The 19,622-nt window shown below is 31.9% G+C and overlaps 1 protein-coding gene across 1 annotated transcript in view; it reads right to left on the reverse strand.

Annotated features, from left to right (window-relative positions):
- The window catches only part of LOC124368864 (microtubule-associated serine/threonine-protein kinase 3), a 97,080-nt gene extending 78,052 nt beyond the window's left edge, over positions 1-19,028 (reverse strand). Inside the window, 3 exon segments of the mRNA XM_046826326.1 lie at positions 1,420-1,522; positions 14,402-14,472; positions 18,558-19,028. Of these exon segments, the coding sequence (XP_046682282.1) occupies positions 1,420-1,522; positions 14,402-14,472; positions 18,558-18,741 (358 nt within the window). The 5' untranslated portion in view covers positions 18,742-19,028.
- Between the last annotated feature and the right edge of the window lie 594 nt (positions 19,029-19,622).

Genomic DNA, 19,622 nt, shown 5'->3' on the forward strand with positions numbered 1-19,622 from the left:
TTATTGATTATTTATTAGTTAGTTAACATTTTAATAATTTATAACTTACCTTAATTAGTAGAATTTGAATCGTTTTTATTGTAATTACAAAGCATATCATAGTGCATGGTATGTAGCTTTGAAAAAGTTTGAAATTGTAACGATGGCTATATGAAAATGTTTTTATGCTATAGATGATTTTCTAGCCTCTGACATCAGTAGTAACTTAATTATTTAGATTATATGTGTTACTTCAACTTCTTTTGTTTTTTATACAATTATTCTTGTTGATTATGTTACATTGCCGTTATTTTTGTTCCTTATTAATTGTTTTGCATTTTATCATTATTTACTTATTTAAATCTAGATGCTATAATTTTAATATTATTTTATTTATTTTATTTATAATGTTATGGCCTACATTGGACCACTTTAGTCACTTTATATTTTCTAGTCTTTCTTCTTTTATCCACCCAATATTTCTTCATCCTTTCCGAGCGTAATTTCCTTTCCTCCTCCGGAACCACTCTTCCTATTCGTTGTTTGTTTCTTTTCAGCTGTAGTGTAGAGTATTTGTCATTCAATATCTTCAATGTGTTTGTCTTGTGTTTTAAATCCTCTACTGTAATTTGTAACTCTCTCATATCTTCTTTTAATTCTGTGATCCATTTAATGTCACTTTTACTATACCACAGTTTTTTCTACTATTTTCCTGCTAATTCTATTTTCAGGTGTTCTTAACAAATGCCCCAGGAATGATATTCGTTTCTTTTTAATTATACTTGTAATGGGTTCTATATTTTTTGTAGACTGTTTCATTGGAAGCTAGTCTCCAAACTCCATCTACTTGATAGTTTTTGTTTAAGCAAGTTCTGACTATTCTTCTCTCCATCTTAAGAACCTTATCTATTGCAATAGTATTTGTTGTTTTAAATATTGTTTCACTTGCGTGGAAAACAATATTTTAATATTTTATAATATTAAAATATTTCAAATTTTAATATTATAATGAAACTAAAACATACAACTTTAAAATTTGTTATATACTTATGACCATACCACTGTATGTAATACTAAACATATCTAGATGACACGTGACAAAACCTATTGTAACATTAATGTTATTTAACGGTAATAAAGAACTTATTATTTCAATTTTGAATGATAAAGATCTCCACGATTTGGCAAAACTCTTGGTTACTGTTCCCTTTAAAATATAGTATCACAAAAGGGATTGATTACTCTTTAAAATTTTTGAGTAGTTGACTTCTTTTAGAGGACAAACTTTTAACAATTTTGAATACGTCCCACTTACCGAAACATACGCCCCAGCTTTATTTTTCTTTCTTTAAAAATGAGTAGGGCAGAACAACTTTTTGATTGCCTTTATATAATAAGTCAAAACATATCTATAAATGGTGTAAAATTTTAAGAAGTTACCTGACATTGGAGAATGGCAACGAGGTAAGGTGGGAGAAGTATTCGAAATAAAGCTTTTCCTTTGCATCACACGGCTACTACGTCTTCCGAGATTTAACTCTTTCTGTAACAAACATAAAGAACAATACAATTAAACGAAAAACAAGTAATAAAAAAATATATATATATAAACTTAAGAGGCGTTGGAGCTAGAAGAAGTCACTTGTACAAAATACTGAGTCTTTAAGGAAAACTGTACAGTGTAGAAGTCAACATCAACAGGCAGCCTCATCATTAATCAACATGTCTCCAATCTGTATACCTGTAGGTTAAATAAACAAACACATCTTAATAATATAATTAACCCTTTTAGTGCAGGGCGCTTTTGATGGGGTGGTGCTGTCAGTGCCAAGCATTTATGATAGGTCACCTCTTTCAGTGCCAAGCACTCTTTTAGTGTTTGTGAAGTGTTCTACTAAATCATTTATAACTTTTTCAAAAATAAACATAACAAGATGATTTTTGTTGTATTATGTAGGGATAAAACTGAGCTATAAATTAAAATATATATTTGAATTAAAACAAATATAAACCTTTTTTAATACCACAAATAATTTTAAACATTCAAAAAATTTTTGTTTGCAATTTTGAATTACAAAAATTGTAATATTATGTTGTTTATTATGTTGTTGTTTTATTATGTTGTTTGTATTATGTTGTTGTTGTAAATGACAAAACAACTGATAAATTAGCCGTTACCGCATACATAGCTCTTAACATGGCCTATCAGTACTGCCATAACAATGACCTGGTCGTCAACTTTACAAAAACTAACCAAGTTGGATTTGGGCACCGAAACGAAGATGTACCACAGATACCAGGCGTCACCTTGGAAAGCCAAGTGAAATTTCTAGGCATAACTCTAGACAACATGTTATGCTGGACCCCACACATAGAAAATCTTTGTAAAAAATTAAACACTAGTGTCTATGCAATTAAACAAATTAAGGCCATTAGTGACCTAGCAACAGCAAGAACTGCATATTTTGCACTCTTCGAAACACACTTAAGGTATGGCCTTGCCGTCTGGGGTGCAGCTTCTGCAGAAAACATCAAGAAAATCCTGGTCATTCAAAAAAAGGCAGTCAGAACTTTAGCCGGACTGCACCGACTTGACAGCTGCAGAGAAGCATTTAAATCATTAAATATCTTAACGATTGTTGGACTCTACATCAAAGAAGTTGTGATGTACGTGGATGGAGAAGATCTCCTGAGAGGTTCGGATCTACACACCTACTGCACACGTAATGCCAACCTCTACAACCTCCCAGCACATCGCATCACTCAATATGAGAAAAAAACCACATATAAAGGTGCTAAATTCTTCAACCGTCTACCAAGGGACATAAGAACAGGAAGTGGAAGCAAGCTGAAATCAAGACTTCACAGCTGGTTGGCCGAACGTCCATTTTACTCCATCAACGAGTTCCTTCAACATGAATAAAACGATTCCAAAGAACGCTTTATCTGTTAAAACATTTCACTGACTCATTTACAAATGTATAATTTGTTTCTCTATGTGATTTGAATTATGACTATGTATAATTGACACCATTTCTGTTCTCAATGAACATGTTATTAAAGGATGTTTTGATTTTGATTTGATTTTTGTTTATTTATTTTTATGCACCTTTTATATTATTTTCTATATAAATAGGAACAAATATACCAAATTTCAAAAATGTAGGATTTTCAACTTTTAGTTTCCAAGAGATAGTGAATGATGGCATAAAATATTAGGATTTTACATAATAGGTTGCATAAAATTTCACTTTGTAAGTTTAAGTTAAATCATTTGAAAATTATGAAGTTATTGAAGTATACTCTGTGTATACTTGGAGTATGCACAAAAAAACACGATTAAATCACAATTTCTATTACAATTAAATCTCAAGACAAATTCATATAGATTTACTTATATGTACAATGAAGTTAATTACAAATAATAAAGAATAAGTATAAATATATAATTGTGTGATTATAAGGCACTAAAATTTAAGTTTCAGAACAAAATCCATTTTTAACTTGAAACGAGTTTTTACTTATAACACAGTCTTAAACTTTAGGCCCCATGTTAAAGACGGAGCCTCAATGCGCAGCCATCTCTTAAATGCCAGCAACAGTTACAACTCACTGCACAACTACAGGATTACATCTTTCAATATTGACTTTGATTGTCACTACTTTAAGGTCATCTTTAATTTACACTTATAAATTTTTAGTCAAATAGCAAACAAATATTCTTTGTACACCCGCAGAATTAAATCTTACATTATTGGAATTGATTGTCACTGCTTTATGCTGATCTTTAATTTACCCTCAGGAAATGTTTAGATAAATAACGAACAAATTTCCATTGCAGATATGCAAGATTGAAACTTACAATACTCACATTGATCTTTAATATTTATTCTCACGAAATATTATTGAAATTTTTAATACTATTGGGAGTGCCGATGGCCGAGCGGTCTAAGACGTCGGACTTTGAGTCTGAGTTAGAGAAAGCGCAGGTTCGAATCCTGTCTGTGACCCTTGCACTTTTTATCAGTACCATTGACCTTGTACTGTATCGACTCTCCCCCTTATTCTGTTTGATAAGATCCTCGCACAGGCCAGTGGCCCATGAGGACGGGCTTCTCCTTAAAAAAAAAAAAAAAATAATAAAATAAAATAAAAAATAAAAAATCTAATTCAATATTAAACAAATAATCATTACACAACCGCAGGATCAAATCTTACAACATCAATATTGATTTCTACCGCTTTATACTGAAAAATGTTCAGTTCAATATTGAACGAATATTCATTTTTTTTTTTTCAAATTCTTTGAGTAATGTGAACGATGCACTTATAAATAAGCCTCACTGATCCAAAATATTAAAATGTCCATAGATTAAACTGGAGAGGTGCCTGGCACAGTGTCTCGGTTATTATAAGAGTAGACCCAAGGCCATGTGATGTATTTAAAGTCACATTGGTCAATTGCTAACTTTGAGACTAGTATTACCAAACAAAATTAAACTTTTCTATGTGTATTTTATGAAATACAATATATACTACATTTTACTTGTATTCATTGATTGACACTTGAATAATTGAGAATTGACCAAATATCCACATAGGTGACACAAAATAAATTGCTTATAGATAAAATATTCATAAGTGACCCAAAATAAATTGCTTGTAGAAAAAATATTCATAGGTGATGCAAAATAAATTGCTGGTATGCAATAAAAACTACCACCTCTAAGTTGAAACATTTTGAATTGCGTGTTGAAAGCATGTTTGAGTACTTTCATTGAAGTTATAGTCATAATTTTTAATGACTACATTACAATATGTACAATGAGCAATGTCATCTACGCTCATATAATAAAAAGTGTTATTCGGTTTACATAACCTAAATTACCTTGTGGTCTTGTTTTGGATGAATGTTGGTATTATGCCTACATTTTTTGCACATTATTTATGGTGATATTTAAGGGAAAACTAAGTTGATTTATAATTGACCTTTAAGCTTCAGTAACGTTACAAGAATAATAGATTTGTTTTTAAGAACTAATAATATTATTCTGGAATATATTGATATCACACATGTTTATTGTTGAAATAAACAAAACAAACAGAAAGCTCTTTTTCTTGCCTGATCTTAGTTTCGTTACGTAGAACTAAAAATAGTAATATTATTTACAGAATTAAATATTTGATAATTACGAGGGGTATTAGAAAAGTAAGGTTCCCTATGCCGCCGAGACAGAACGCAATATGTTGGGAGAAATCTGGTAACACTGTCTTACTCATCAGCTGTCCCTCTCTCTATCCATACCATTCGCGCCTCGCTACGTCCAACAGTGCCGGTCTAGCTGCCTTCGAAGATGGAGCTCCCTATCCTTGTTAACGCCAGATGCAAAATTCGTGCTGTGATACGTTTTTTAAATGCAAAACAGATTTCACCTATTGAAATTCATCGTCAGTGAATCGAAGTTTATAGGGAAACAATAAGACACATTAAGAAAACTGAGACGCGCGATCCAGAACCGTCGTAGAGGAAGATGGTCCAGTGGTGTGAGACTTCTCCATGACAACGCTCGACCTCATGTCTCACGTCAAACTCAAGAACTGCTGACAAATTTTGGCTGGGCTATTGTGCCCTATCCCTCCAACAGCCCAGACCTAGCCCCAAGTGATTATCACTTATTCCCAAAATTAAAGGAACATGGGTGGCCAACGCTTCAATACCGATGATGAAGTCAAGGAAGAGGTTACTCAATTCCTCAAAGAATTGGCGGCAGAATTCTACAACATGGGGATAGAAAATTTGGAGCATCGTCTACAAAAGTGTTTGGACAGAGACGGTGATTATGTGAAAAAATAGCTTAAGTTTTAAGTTTTAAATTGATGTATAACACTAAGTAGAAATATAGAGCTACCTATTTTAAAAAATCATGGGAACCTTATTTTTCTAATACCCCTCGTACTTTAATATTTTTGGCACTTTTTTACACTGTAAATAAATATAATATGACCTGTGTTTATTACTTCAAGAATTTGTAAAAAGTGTTTATTTTTTTATAAAGCTTGTTAACAGATGAATATATTTTATTTATTATTATATTCAATTACCAAGAAATAGTATTGTGTAAATGCTATTGTATAAATAAAATCTTGAATCATATGTTAGGTTGTATTTAACACTACATTATTGACTATCTCTATTACCATTTGAAATTGTGCGTAACAACAATAAACACGTTTTGAATCTCGGTCTATTTTATAATGTTAAATATATGCAAAATTATTTTTAACATTATAAAAATTAGTTCCATATTTAAAGATGTGACTCAAACTGTATTTAATATAAGAACAAATATTAATGGGAAACTGGATGATGCGCATATATAAAAACACAATCAGCTTATCTTTATACATCTGTATTGTATTTTAAAGAAAAACTCATAAATGAACATTTGCGCTTACTAAGAAATTTCTTCAGGGTCAAATAAATCATTTTATCAACAACACTAAAACTGTATATATTTAAAATCCTATATTTTACTTGATACTATTTGACAAATATTAATTATCTTATTATAAATATTAGTTATCTTTTCCTTCTACTAATTACTGCTTGTAAACAGTTCAGTTGATGGACTTAAAGAGTTTATAAATACAAAGAGTAGTAATTAGGCTAACTCAAGTTTAGCAGCTGAACATTTGGCAACCTGCATTTGTTACCTCACTGCACCTGGCAATGTCACAACATTCAACAAGGCATAGGCTAGAATTGAGCAACGGAAGAGGAAGGGAGGTTCAGGGGTACTCCCCAAGAAAATTTTGAAAATGTAGCACCCTAAAACACAGTTTGTAGGTAGTTATTAAGTGAAATACAAGTGATTTTCAATTCAAGTGAAAATACAAATCCCATGTTACTTCTCTAAACATTTCTTAGTATTTAGTAACATAGTTTCGTCCTCACTTTAAAAATAATTTGGATTAAAAGATATACACATCCTACACTGTTCCACCAGGCATTTTGAGAATAATTGGGACTCAAAATTGCGGTTGAGTGTCTTTTAGCCTTAACTAATTTATTATAGGAGGAACTCCTTCCTAGGATATTTTTAAAGTGTTCAGCATTAAAACACTATTTTAACCACCATGTTTAAAATATTTAGGCTTAGAGAACATTACAATTCCAATTAAATGATTTAAAATATGAAGCCCTAAAACTTCCTTAAAAAATACAATCTAGATTTGACAGTAGTGCAAGATATCTAAACAAATTAAATAGGTAAGGCATCTTTTCAATAGTTTTTTCTATAAGTAACAAACTGTATTTATTAGTATTGTTTTTATATATATATATATATATATATATATATATATATATATATATATATGGACAATTTATATATATATATATATATATATTTATATATATATAGGTATATATATATATATATATATATATAAATTGTCCATTATTATCATCTTTTTTTCTGAAGATTATGTATATATACATATAAATAATCTTCAGAAAAAATGGACAACTAAACTGTTTTCAGGATATTAAACAAAATATTATAAATAGGGCTGTAAGAACATAATAAACATAAAAATTAACACAGAAAATCGAAATAAATCATTAATGAGGTAAATGGGTTAGAATTTTTTTAACATATTAACTGATTTTGTAAATTATCTTTGTTGAATAATTCATCTTAAATTCGATCCATTTGGAATTTTTTATTATGAGACAAGGTGATGGGCTGGCTTGTCCCATGTTCTTCGGTTGTTTGTACTTAAATTCTGTGAAATTTTCCTGTTAGGTTTGACTAAATAGTTTTCTTCAAAATTTAAATTATGTATCAAGCCCTGCACCACTACAGGTTACTCTGTATTTTTATGTTCATAAACATTCCTATGCCCTGTCATTTGTGTTCTCAGAGAATTTATTGTGGAGCCAATGGAATCTTTATGATATATCTTGCATTGAATTTGATAAATAATATTTTTGAATTCACAGGGTAAGTCATCAAATATTCTGTGAGATTTATTTGTACAACTGCTTGTAAATGTTTTTGAAGTGGAGCACATGTTGTATACTAAACATCTGGGTTTGTTGCAAGGATGTCATCCGACTTGTTTTCTTGTTTTTGTGCTTATTGTGATCATGTAATTTTGGGTGTACTAGAATTATTGTAAATTCAATCAATAAGCATACTATAAACATATGTTTTATCAAATACACCAGCTTTAAACATTTTAGTGTTTTAATATTTCACTGTCATGTTTCAAGATAAAGCCCATGATCATACAGTAATAGTAAATTAACCTCTAAGTATAACAAAAAAATAAACAGATAACAATGAAAACTTTTCTTTTAATTAACATATTTTTTCAGGGTTTTTATATTATTAAGTTGCATAGTATTCAATAAGATTAAGGATCTTTTCTGGTTATTCAATAATGAATCTTTTATGGTTTTAGAAATTTGTCCAATTGGTGTTTAGAATTTAGATCTTTGTAAATTTTGATTAATTTGAAACTTTTCTTCTTAGTTTTATCACTCAATTCGAATTTTTGTTTACTGAAGGTTATCCGGATTGGCTTATTTAGTTCTGTGTTGTGTGACACACAAATATATTCCTCTGTTTCATTTTTCAAAATTTTCATTTTTGGCTTTGTGCTATATAACATTATGTATTCTGATAAAAGTGCGCATTTTTCAGGGTTGATAGAGGATGTAAATGCAAACATTTTTATCCAGTACAAACTGAGTCACTAATTTTCCGTTTCCGAGAAAATTGAGAATTTGTGAAACGCCTCCTTATAGGAAACACGTAGTGTTTCTTTTGAGATTCAGCCACAAAAATGCAACGCTACTGAAAATAAATGTGATTTTCTTCTTATATACAAATAAAAGACTACTTCATAGAAACAAAAATGTAAAATAATATTAATTTTTTATGTACATTAAGTTGTAGAGATGTAATGTTTTTTTAGTACACTATGTTCGCAAACATATCGATATGAAAACCATTAAAAGTACTGATACACCAGAAGGTAGACTTATCTTATCACCGCTCTTATCCACTTGACTTATCATAACACAACATGTTTTGGTTTGCACGTCTGCATCCTAGCCGGCTTCCGCACAGTAAATCTCCATTCTGTTTAATGTTGTTCTGTTGTGTTCTCTTTTCAGTTGCTGTAATTTTCTGGTTACGTCTATTCCTGTATTATTCGCTTGTCCCGTTCAAACATTGCATTTAGGTGGAGAACGAGATTGAGCTTAGTTTCAAATACAGAGACAGAGGTCCCACTAAACCCGATGAACTATTACACTTGGGCAGAACAGTCCGATATGCAACTGGCACTGGGCACAGCTGGCTCGGCACGAGATGCACGCCAACTTTATCAAGAAAAATACCCAGGCAGAGTTGTTCCCAATGCGCGTACTTTCCCTGCCATCGATCAGCACCTAAGGGACAAGGGGGCGTTTGGTGGCACTTATCATGGACGAGATTATCAAGCCTGGGATGAGCTGTAGCACAAGAGTCAAATGTTAGCCAGAGCACCGTTTGGAGGATAGTACACGAACATTTGAATCATCCATAAAGTGCGAGCGCTCAGCTCTGCTGAATTTCCATTGCATGATACAGATATATCAAGTATTATTTTACGTGCTTGCATGATTTAGAATAGAATATAATATTTATTGGCCAAAGAGACATCTCATTACAAATGTATAAGGCAAGTCACAATAATAAGCAACATTGGGAATTATGACAATTTTCTTCAGTCTATTGTTCAGATACATACTCATTGATCGAGTAATAATTTACATATAATATGTTGTTATATTAGGCAATGCTAACTATTACATGGTCAGCTAAGGTTAACATTGAGAGAGCATAGCTTTCACAAGAGTTAAAGTTTATTTAGGATAATGTCAAATTCAAATCTACATTAACATGTTCAAAAAGTCAGCGTCTTTCCGGACATTTTTATTTGCCGTTAATTTTTTCAATAGTAGTGGCAAAACACCATGATTTGTTTTTTTTGCATCAGACATTTAAGTATAATGAGAAAGGTATGTAGGCTTTCCAATGTTGCACAAAAACAAATATTTCATTACATTTTTTCAATTTTTTACTGTATACCCCAAGGGGTACCAAAAAAGATTAATTTACCTTAAAAATTAAGCAATTGTACGCCCAACGGGGTACACAATACTCTGAAATATTTATTTAAACGAGGTATTAAATTTAACAGACCACTAACAGCACTTTACGAAGCATGGTGTATACCTAAACGGGTACACATCGTCGTGAACATTTGTAAATTATTTATGTATATTCTCTATCTGACAATGTCACCTGTCTTTGTATAGCCTAGAATCTAGGCTCTCTCTATAAAATATGTAATTTTTGTGACAATAAAGTTATATTATTATTATGTCAGTGTCTGATCCAACGGTAAACATGAGTAGTTATAATACCTGTTACACTATTACAATTTATTTATGATGATTGAATTACGACTCACTTTTAAGTATTTTTTTAGTATACTTGTTTATTTTTACCCAAACAAATCATAATCGGCAAATCAATAACAATTCAAATTATAATCAACACATAATCCACAAACATGGAAGAACATTCTGCTCTAGTACATATCATATAGTTGATTCTTGAGTAAAATCCAACCAATTTGTAGAAGAGTTAATAAAAGAAGGTTTAGTTAATCGAAGACTTTTATTCCTTCTACAGGTATGCCTCAACAGATTTCAATTCATGAACTGTTTTCATTTTCCTGATCAATTGTATAAACAACTATCCTGAGTTATGATATGAACCTTTATTTAATGATGTTAAAATCGATCTACGATTTTTTGAGTTAAATAGACGTACTATACAATAAATCTGTTGTAATTTAAATCACACAAAACATCAAGGTGGTTATCTTCGATAATAGACCAAAAATATTTCTGTTTCTTTTTATACAATTGGATGATCAAGAGAAACCTTATCAAGCAAGGCCTTGGGTGTTTTGATGGTTTCTAAGTTGATCTCTGAATATATAAACAGTGCTATCTCTACAGCTAGGTCATATGGATTTTGTGATGTTTTTAAACAACCATTACTATCTGTCAGATATTTTACAGGGTTTAGGTTAGAAATCACTGTGAATATTCCACTATTGACAGTATAAGAATCATGATTATTATAATCTTGATTAATATCTGTGATAATCTTGTGAAACAACTGAAGACTGGCAGAGCTTACTGGATTAGATGCCAAACTTTACTCTGTTTTACCTCATCAAATGCACGATTTCTCTTCACGCTTTACAATGCAGCATGCTTTTTAAGCAGAAGACAGGTCTATACAAATTTTACTGTTACAACCAGCTTTTTTATGATCACATTTATTCAAGAGTGTGCGAACTACACTCTCAGTACTATTCTGGACTTGTTATCTTTAGAGGAATTGTTTGCTAGTGGGAGGATCAGTGAAAGATAGGTAGTGTGGGAGATCCATTACAACATTTAACTTTCATTCATGCCATTATTTAAACTGATGGGCTCCTATGTTTAATCACAGAAAATCTTTTTTACTTATACAGTGGAGTCCCGCTAATCCGAACACGTGTAATCCGAACGTCGGTTAATCCGAACAGGTCCAGGAGGAATTATTTATAACGATAATGAACAGTTATAGGAACTAATTACATAAAAAATGAAAATGGGTGCATCATTTCGTACATAAACAAAGAAAACTTTAATTAAATAGACATACAGTATTTTATTAAGACAAATTGTGTACGGTACAGTACATAAATAATGAAGTTAAATACAGTACCAAATTGAAACTTATAGGTTAAGTATGAGTTAAATTACTGTATTAAGAAGTGAAATCAAACAAAAATTGGACGTACAGTACTGATATTATTATTGAGTACAATATTAATTGTTAAAAGACATAAATTCAGTTATTGTCTTCTGTCGCATTAAAGAGAGTCTATTGGATGACGCGTAGTTTCGTACAACTATTGAACGCGTGGATCCGTACAATATCCAGTAAGCTCACATTGCGTAACAATAGAACTCTCACACTAAATACGGTAAATGTGCTTAGTATTCGCAAACACGTTTATTTGTCAAGAAATACAATGCAACAGTCAGAAAACATGTTTTAATAAACAATGTTGATCTATAAGAAAATAGACCCATTCTCAAGTTTAAAACCGTATTTTTCTGTAATTCTGGCTAATCCGAACAATCACATAATCCGAATAGGGCTCGGTCCCAATTAGGTCGGATTAACGGGACTCTACTGTAGTTTAAAATGTGGCACATTGTGTTCGGCACGGTCACCAGCGACCTCCACAGTAGTTCTATTCCTAATATTACTATTCCTACACAAAATAGTATTTATTTCCCTATACATTGGAATTGAAAGCAGAGCTTTACGTTTAGTATCATAACTGCGGAGAATGACTGCTTCTAATGATAAAATTTTGCCTCTAAATGGACAAATTACAATCTCAAAAATATAAAGTGACGGTATTTTTAATATCTGTAGCCTTTTAAAAAGTTCTACATGGTACCCTCGAGGTACAGGCTCATTAACATGAACATTCCCGTATACTTCCTTACTTCATTTATCGAGTGCAAACAAACATTTAAGTTACTCATTACATATAACTTTTTAGACTTCAAACCTACTAAATTTTGTAAATACATTAGTACGAAACACACAGAACTGAGTACGTTTCTAACATTTTCATATGGAAACTCTAGCTTAAATCCACTTAGTCTTATATCTAAAGGCGCGTTTCCACTGAGGCAACTTGTAGGCGACATGTGGCATGCGGCACTGTCGCATGTAGCACGGTGTATTTCAAGTCAGGCAACATGCTGCGACATGTAGCATGCGGCACTGACGCATACTACTTGTTGCGACGTGTCGCTAGACGAATGCCACACTGTGCTACAAAAATACAGTGTGTCGCACGCTGTTGCCATTATCCAGGCAGAGGTGGATGAGTGTGGCAGTAGACGGGCGACATGGAGTGGAGTAATCAAAAAACTACATTATTTATTGAAGACTACCATAATACACCAGAGCTATGGGACAACAGAAGTGTGTTTTATAAAGATAGAAATATTAAATGTGACAAATTAAAACAACTAGCTATCAACTACAACTGTTCAGTTACTGATTTAAAAAAGAAAGTAAAAAAATTGAGATCTGCTTTTCATCGGGAACATAAAAGAATCACTAAACCGAAGAGTGGCTCATCTCCGAAAAAAGAGAAATGGTTTGGGTACAATCTCCTGAAATTTTTGTTAGATGTTGACATCCCAAGAGAAACATTTTCAACAGCAGAGACTCTGAGGTAAGTTAATTAAATTTAGGATTAGGAACAGAGTGTCTTTACATACACGTACATTTGTAGGTCAATAGTGATTTAACAAGTATATATTTTTTAAATTATTTGGGTATTTTTCATAACAATAGAGTTCATATTCCACCTTTAAATATTTAAACCTAATTTTTTTACACCTTGTTATTTTTTATACATTATGTGACATTTAATTTCTATAAACTTTGATTGAATTTACGTCACTATGTTCCCGATATCATCAACTAATTATTTGTTACATAATAATGTTTATATATAATAAAATTGTATTATCTTAATAATTTATGCGACAAATACTTGGGATTGAAATTCTGAAGAGATACATAAGAGATGCATAACTATCACCAGTAGCTAGGTACCGTAAAGTCAACAATACTCGCATTTGAACCGGCATCGCATCCCGACAGTTGGTGTCTGCTTTTTTCACCAAAGGAGTGACTTTTTAGATTAAGTAGTCAAAATCCTGCCTATTCATACGTGTGAAATTTTTAAACAAACATCATCGTTTGAAAGGAGTTTTTCAAAAAATTCCTTGCGATTGTCACCGCTTTTAACAAATAAATCTCTGATCCACCACCTAGGCTTCTTCCTATTTCTTCTTCTGCCATTTGCGAGGATCAAATAAGCAGCAGCTATCACTGCTTCTGAAGACCTTTAGCACACTACTGACAGAGAAATGTTGCACGACTTGAAATGTTCTGGGTCTTGCTACAAGTAACGGCGACAAGTAGCAAGTGACAACTGGCGACATATTATTGGGCAACAAACTACTTGCAACAAAGTATGAAGACGCACGGTACACATATAGCAACAGAACGACACTTGTAGCATGCTACATGACGCATATTGTTGCCTCAGTGGAAACGCGCCTTAAGAAAGAAATATTTTCAGTATTCTTTCATAAAATTTTATACCAGGCAAATATAATACAAAAACTGTCTCATAAATAACTGTTACATTACTAAAGTAATTAGACTAATTATCTTGGAAATGAATCTGGAAAACATACCATGCAATTGGAGAGACTAGGAGCTGACTGACCCAGAGTGGAGTTCCTCATCAAAACTAGATTAGATACATCTGCAAAATTAAACTCAGATTAGTACATACACGTACAAGGCAGAAAAAAATAATTAAAACATTGATAATATTTTTGTAAATTAACTTAAAACATGTTTAAAAACGGCAATTATTTCAGTCTGTTATTACAATTATATAACTTAGTATACTTTATATATGTTTAGTTTATATAAGCTTTATGATTTATTTTTGCTAGAATCAATGAAGAAATAATGTATGTATGCATTCTACTTAAGTTTGTAAATGCTGAGTAGCAAATTGTGTACATAGTTCCATATTATAAATAACGATAGATGATCACGTATCAAGATTCGTTATAGCCCACTTATTAAAGAATGGTGCATTCTCCAAATAATTCCTAGTTTGCAATTATTGGTTAGTAACATGACTATTCTTTACCATATTTTTCTTTGGGGTGTATAGATTTTCCAGTTGGATCTCACGAATTCCCTACCTTGATACAGAGGGTCAGGAGAAGATGGGAATTTCGAAACTTTAGTATTATGCGTCAGCTATGAATACTGTTTCCGTGCCGTGCAGTCATGCATTCTTTTCAACATTTTAAGAAGTTAGGCCGGTGCTGTATTCTCTTGTTGCTCAAAATAAACCATTAACTCGCCCAAATGAGATGCTGCCTCTGCATGGCTTATAACTGTGATATTTTCAGTCTTTTCTTTGTCAGTATCTTCCCTGTTATTGGCATCTTTATCGCAACAAGTCGCAATACATGAAATTATTGAGTCAACAGTTTTAAAAAATCCATCCCATGCTGGGCGGATGTCAAAAGCTAATTTAAAATGTTCCTAAACCGATCCGGGTTATCTGGGGTCCAACTTAACCATCCGAGCGTCGGCCGATTTGTTTTAAGTTGACAGTACCTTTCTCTAAACGTCACCGTCTTATTTTAAGATGGCGGGCACTTGCCGATCAAATTAATTCAACCCGCACTATTATTGACGTAATATTATATTAATATACATATAATATTAAAATAATATAACAACAGAGTGTTTATTTTAGAAGAGGGCCTGTGTTAGCAGTAGGGTACAAACAAACAAAAAGCCCGAAAACCAGTATACCTTTTGTCAACAGCTTGTCATGCCCAAGACCTACTGGTTCAAAAGTCACCGTGAGGCTGTAAAGCCATACATGATACAGCAGTACAATTTATACATGGGTGGAGTGGACATGAAAGATAAATCCATCTATCACATATCATGCTCGCGGACCACCAATCGCTATTGGAAAAAAATCTTTTATAATCTCCTTGACATGGCAATTTTTGACTCCTTCATCTTATATTAAAAAAAAACACAGACTAGCCTATGCCCAGAAGAAAATTTGTGATGGTTCTAATTGATGAACTCACAAGAACAGCACCAGAAGAAGTAGCCCCTAAGCCTGCTCCAACATCAGTAGAACATTTTATTGTTGTGTTACTTAGCAATACCAAATAGGCAAAAACTCAAATTTGTGCATATCCATGTACGCTTGTATAACATTATGAATATATTTACAGAACCCTATAACCCTGTATATTTATGTGTTCATGACTAAATTTGCTATAATTTGCCTATTATGAAATTGTTCTAGAAGTAATATAATAATAACATGTGGATACTTTTGTATTAAAAAAATATTTTCTAAAATATTTTTTCCCTTTCACAGGCTGTTTCAAAAAGAAATTTTTTTTTATTTTTATTTTTATACAATCATACTCTGTGATTCTTTCCAAGAAAAATGATGTACAATACTCTATATTTAAACTATTCTTAAGATTTTTTATGAATTATGCAAAAACAGACTGCAAAACCTATAAAAACAGGTGGATGTTTAGGGAAATATGATGGACGCTCGGAGGGTTAACTAGTTGCACTATAGCTTCCACTGCCCTGCTACATATAATAATATGATTAGGTGAGTTTGTAATATTTTTAGCTTTCAAACATTACTGTAGTGATCATTTTTTTTTTTTAATTTTATATTTTATTGATTGGTACTTCTTGAGAGATGTTTATAGTTCATCACCATAGTGCGGGCAGCACCACAACCCAGCTGATAGCCAGAGACATTACTGACAGTTCAACTAATAGTATCTTTTACGTTAAAATAATTTTACCCTTTCCAAAACTTAATTGTTTTTTAATTTGTTTTAAGCATTTCATCACTGACATTGATAAGCTAGCAATCATCTCAGCATCTTTATAATAGTGCCCAATAATTTTACTGTTGGAACCCATGAATTCAGTAGTGTTTGTATAATGGGTCAAGAGAGGACATGACTATTCCTCCCAATATTGACCACTCACTTCAAGTAGCCTATGCTTAGGTGCCATAGCAGCATTCGTACAATAGCACACGTTAATTTTCTTGCAGTTTTAAATATTTTACTGTTAATAGTTTTATGTTAAAGATCGAGCCATTGACTACAGATTTTGAAAGTTTCAGATCGGCATCTTTAATGTGAAGACTCAAAATTACAGTTTACAAGAAGATTTGTCTTTATTTTGAATCCAGTATTAGTCCCAGGACACTAAAGTGTGTAAATCTATTTTCTAATATTGGTAACTAGCTTCTAAATTAATGTTTTAGTTTCTTATATTGCAAGTCTAACTTAAATTTTGAAAATATATTGATACACTTCTATTTCAATAAAATAAATAAGTTACTAAGGATCGGCTTATTGACTGTAAATTAAAATCTTAAAAGATTCACTGTGGAATGTCAATCGTATTACAGTATAAGCAAACATTCCCGTACTTTCAGTTGTTCATTTTGGTGAAAAATATTCTATCAACCTAACAGTAAACCTGAATAGAAAGGTTCAGCTATAAGAAATTAAGCTAACACATTATTGGAATTATGATGTGATTATAATTTGGACTACTGGGCAAAAGCAATTGATGTGCATTTTATTGCATTTTATGTATCAGACAAGATGCAATTATTGGCAAATATATACAGGCTACTGTTGTAATAAGCATGGGTACTTTGGTATTATCCAGACGCTATTTTTTCCCACTACTACAACTAGGTAAATAGATAGTATTAGAAAATAAAAAGTTAACATTTAATAGTGCTCACGTGTTCTGAGCTTGAATTAGGCTACATAGACGGTTGTGTGTTTCCTACTACTACTAATAACATATTTATAATAACCTAATCTAAACCAGCTTAGGCCTATATCGCATAATAATGAGTAGTAGATGGGGACAGAGTGGCCTCCAGATTACACCCATGTAGCCTACCTAAGCATTATTCTCATCTGATTACTGCCAGGACCCAGTTTTGTGATTACAATAACATCATAAATACAAAACTAAATATGCTCCATTATTAAAGCTAGAGGCCTACAATAGTTAAATTTTGTTAGTTCGTTTTTGAATAGAATTAGTTAGGCCTAAATCCTAAATTATTTTATTTAAAAAGGCTATTGTCAGAATAATAGATTCACTTATTGTATTTAGGCTACATATTCCTGTTACTTTTATTGCATGCCTAACTGAAAGAATTAAAAATGATCAAGTGAGGTTTTGAAGGTATTTGCAGCCTTCTATATATTTTAAATATCAAATCACATTATCGGTACTAGAGAATCATAAAATATATAAATCCCTATGCTAGAACTGTTCTAACTGCTAAATTCGAATTAGTGGTAGGTCTGGACTTACCTATCTTTATTTAAACATGTTTAAATAAATCTATAGGCCTAATCTTACAATATCTTGATATTAAAAAATGAGCTAACTTAGACATATCCCATAAATCAATGACCTATTCTGTCATTAACATTATAGGCAGTTAGCGGGATGCTTCATTGCAGGCATATCACTTACCCAACTTGACTAAAGACATAGGCAATGAATTTTAATGAAATTAACAACGATGATGCCTTTACTGTTGTATATAATAAGTAAACCTGGTAACAATAATATTGATAGCCAAGGGCCAAACACTGTTTTTTCAAATAGATGATATCAAAATGCCAAACCTACAGATATAATACTAAAACACTGATTCCAACTAAACATTTCTAATACTTAAAACACACTTACAGTTAAATAATAGATATATTTATTACAAACCTGTTCTGCTAATTGGCTTGGCAGGTCTAGGCATATCTTCTGAATCAGAATACCTCCTATGTCCAGTTTCATCCACTGACTTATTAAATAAACTTTCTTCCATTGTTAACGTTAATCCTGACCTCACTGACAATGAATATAGACGTGATCTGGCCCTGCTGGGCCTATTCTTTCCAACGTCCATAAAATTGCTTTATTGTAAAATGTAATAGACAATAATTACCTAAAAAATTAACTTAGGGTTCTGGCTGCGAGAAATAATACTGTAATTTCGGTTACTCATAATAAGTTGCTTTTAACTATAAATAAATTTGCTACGTTTGCCGATGGTAAAAAATAGTATTCTACGAATTCATGCATTACTTCGGTCTAAAATAAACACTAGTTCTACACAAAATATTACGTTCACTCATCGTTCCTATTTCCCTTGTAATTCGGGTGCACTCAGACACAAAACAACTAAAGGGCGAGTTGTGACTGCAATTCCAGGAATGCAGTGGTGCCAACACACAGAACATCTGGTTAACAGCTGTTGTCTTTAAATGATTCATTTCACCAACAGAATATAATTATTGGTCCGGTTACATACTAAATACATTAGTTTTCAATGTACGTATACAAGCATATAAAAAAATAATAATGTTTTATTTTATTTGAAAGTGTGGAAAAAATAATATTAAATATACTTTCAACACAAGAAAAACTTATTCACATGCCAGCTATTTATCGCTAACTAGGATGAATGAACAGTGAACGCTTCTCTAGGTGAAACCACGAATGTCTGATGTATCTCCCGGTATGAAGCCTTTTCTGGGGCAACAGTTCATTATATGAAGTTTGTTGAAATCAATCCCCTTCGATATGACTTTCAAAGTCCTCCCTTGGATCAAAACTATTGCAACCGGCCTGCTCACTCTATCTCAAGCTACGTCAACAGAGTAGAGTTCCATGTCCATTTTTTATTTATTTTTTTTTTATTTATTTATTTATTTCAACGGTGCACCACCATTTATACAAATAGAATAGTACAGAGTAACTTGGTGTTTTAAATTCATATATAAGTAC

This window comes from Homalodisca vitripennis, chromosome X, assembly GCF_021130785.1.
Source record: "Homalodisca vitripennis isolate AUS2020 chromosome X, UT_GWSS_2.1, whole genome shotgun sequence".
Classification (NCBI taxonomy): Eukaryota; Metazoa; Arthropoda; class Insecta; order Hemiptera; family Cicadellidae; genus Homalodisca; species Homalodisca vitripennis.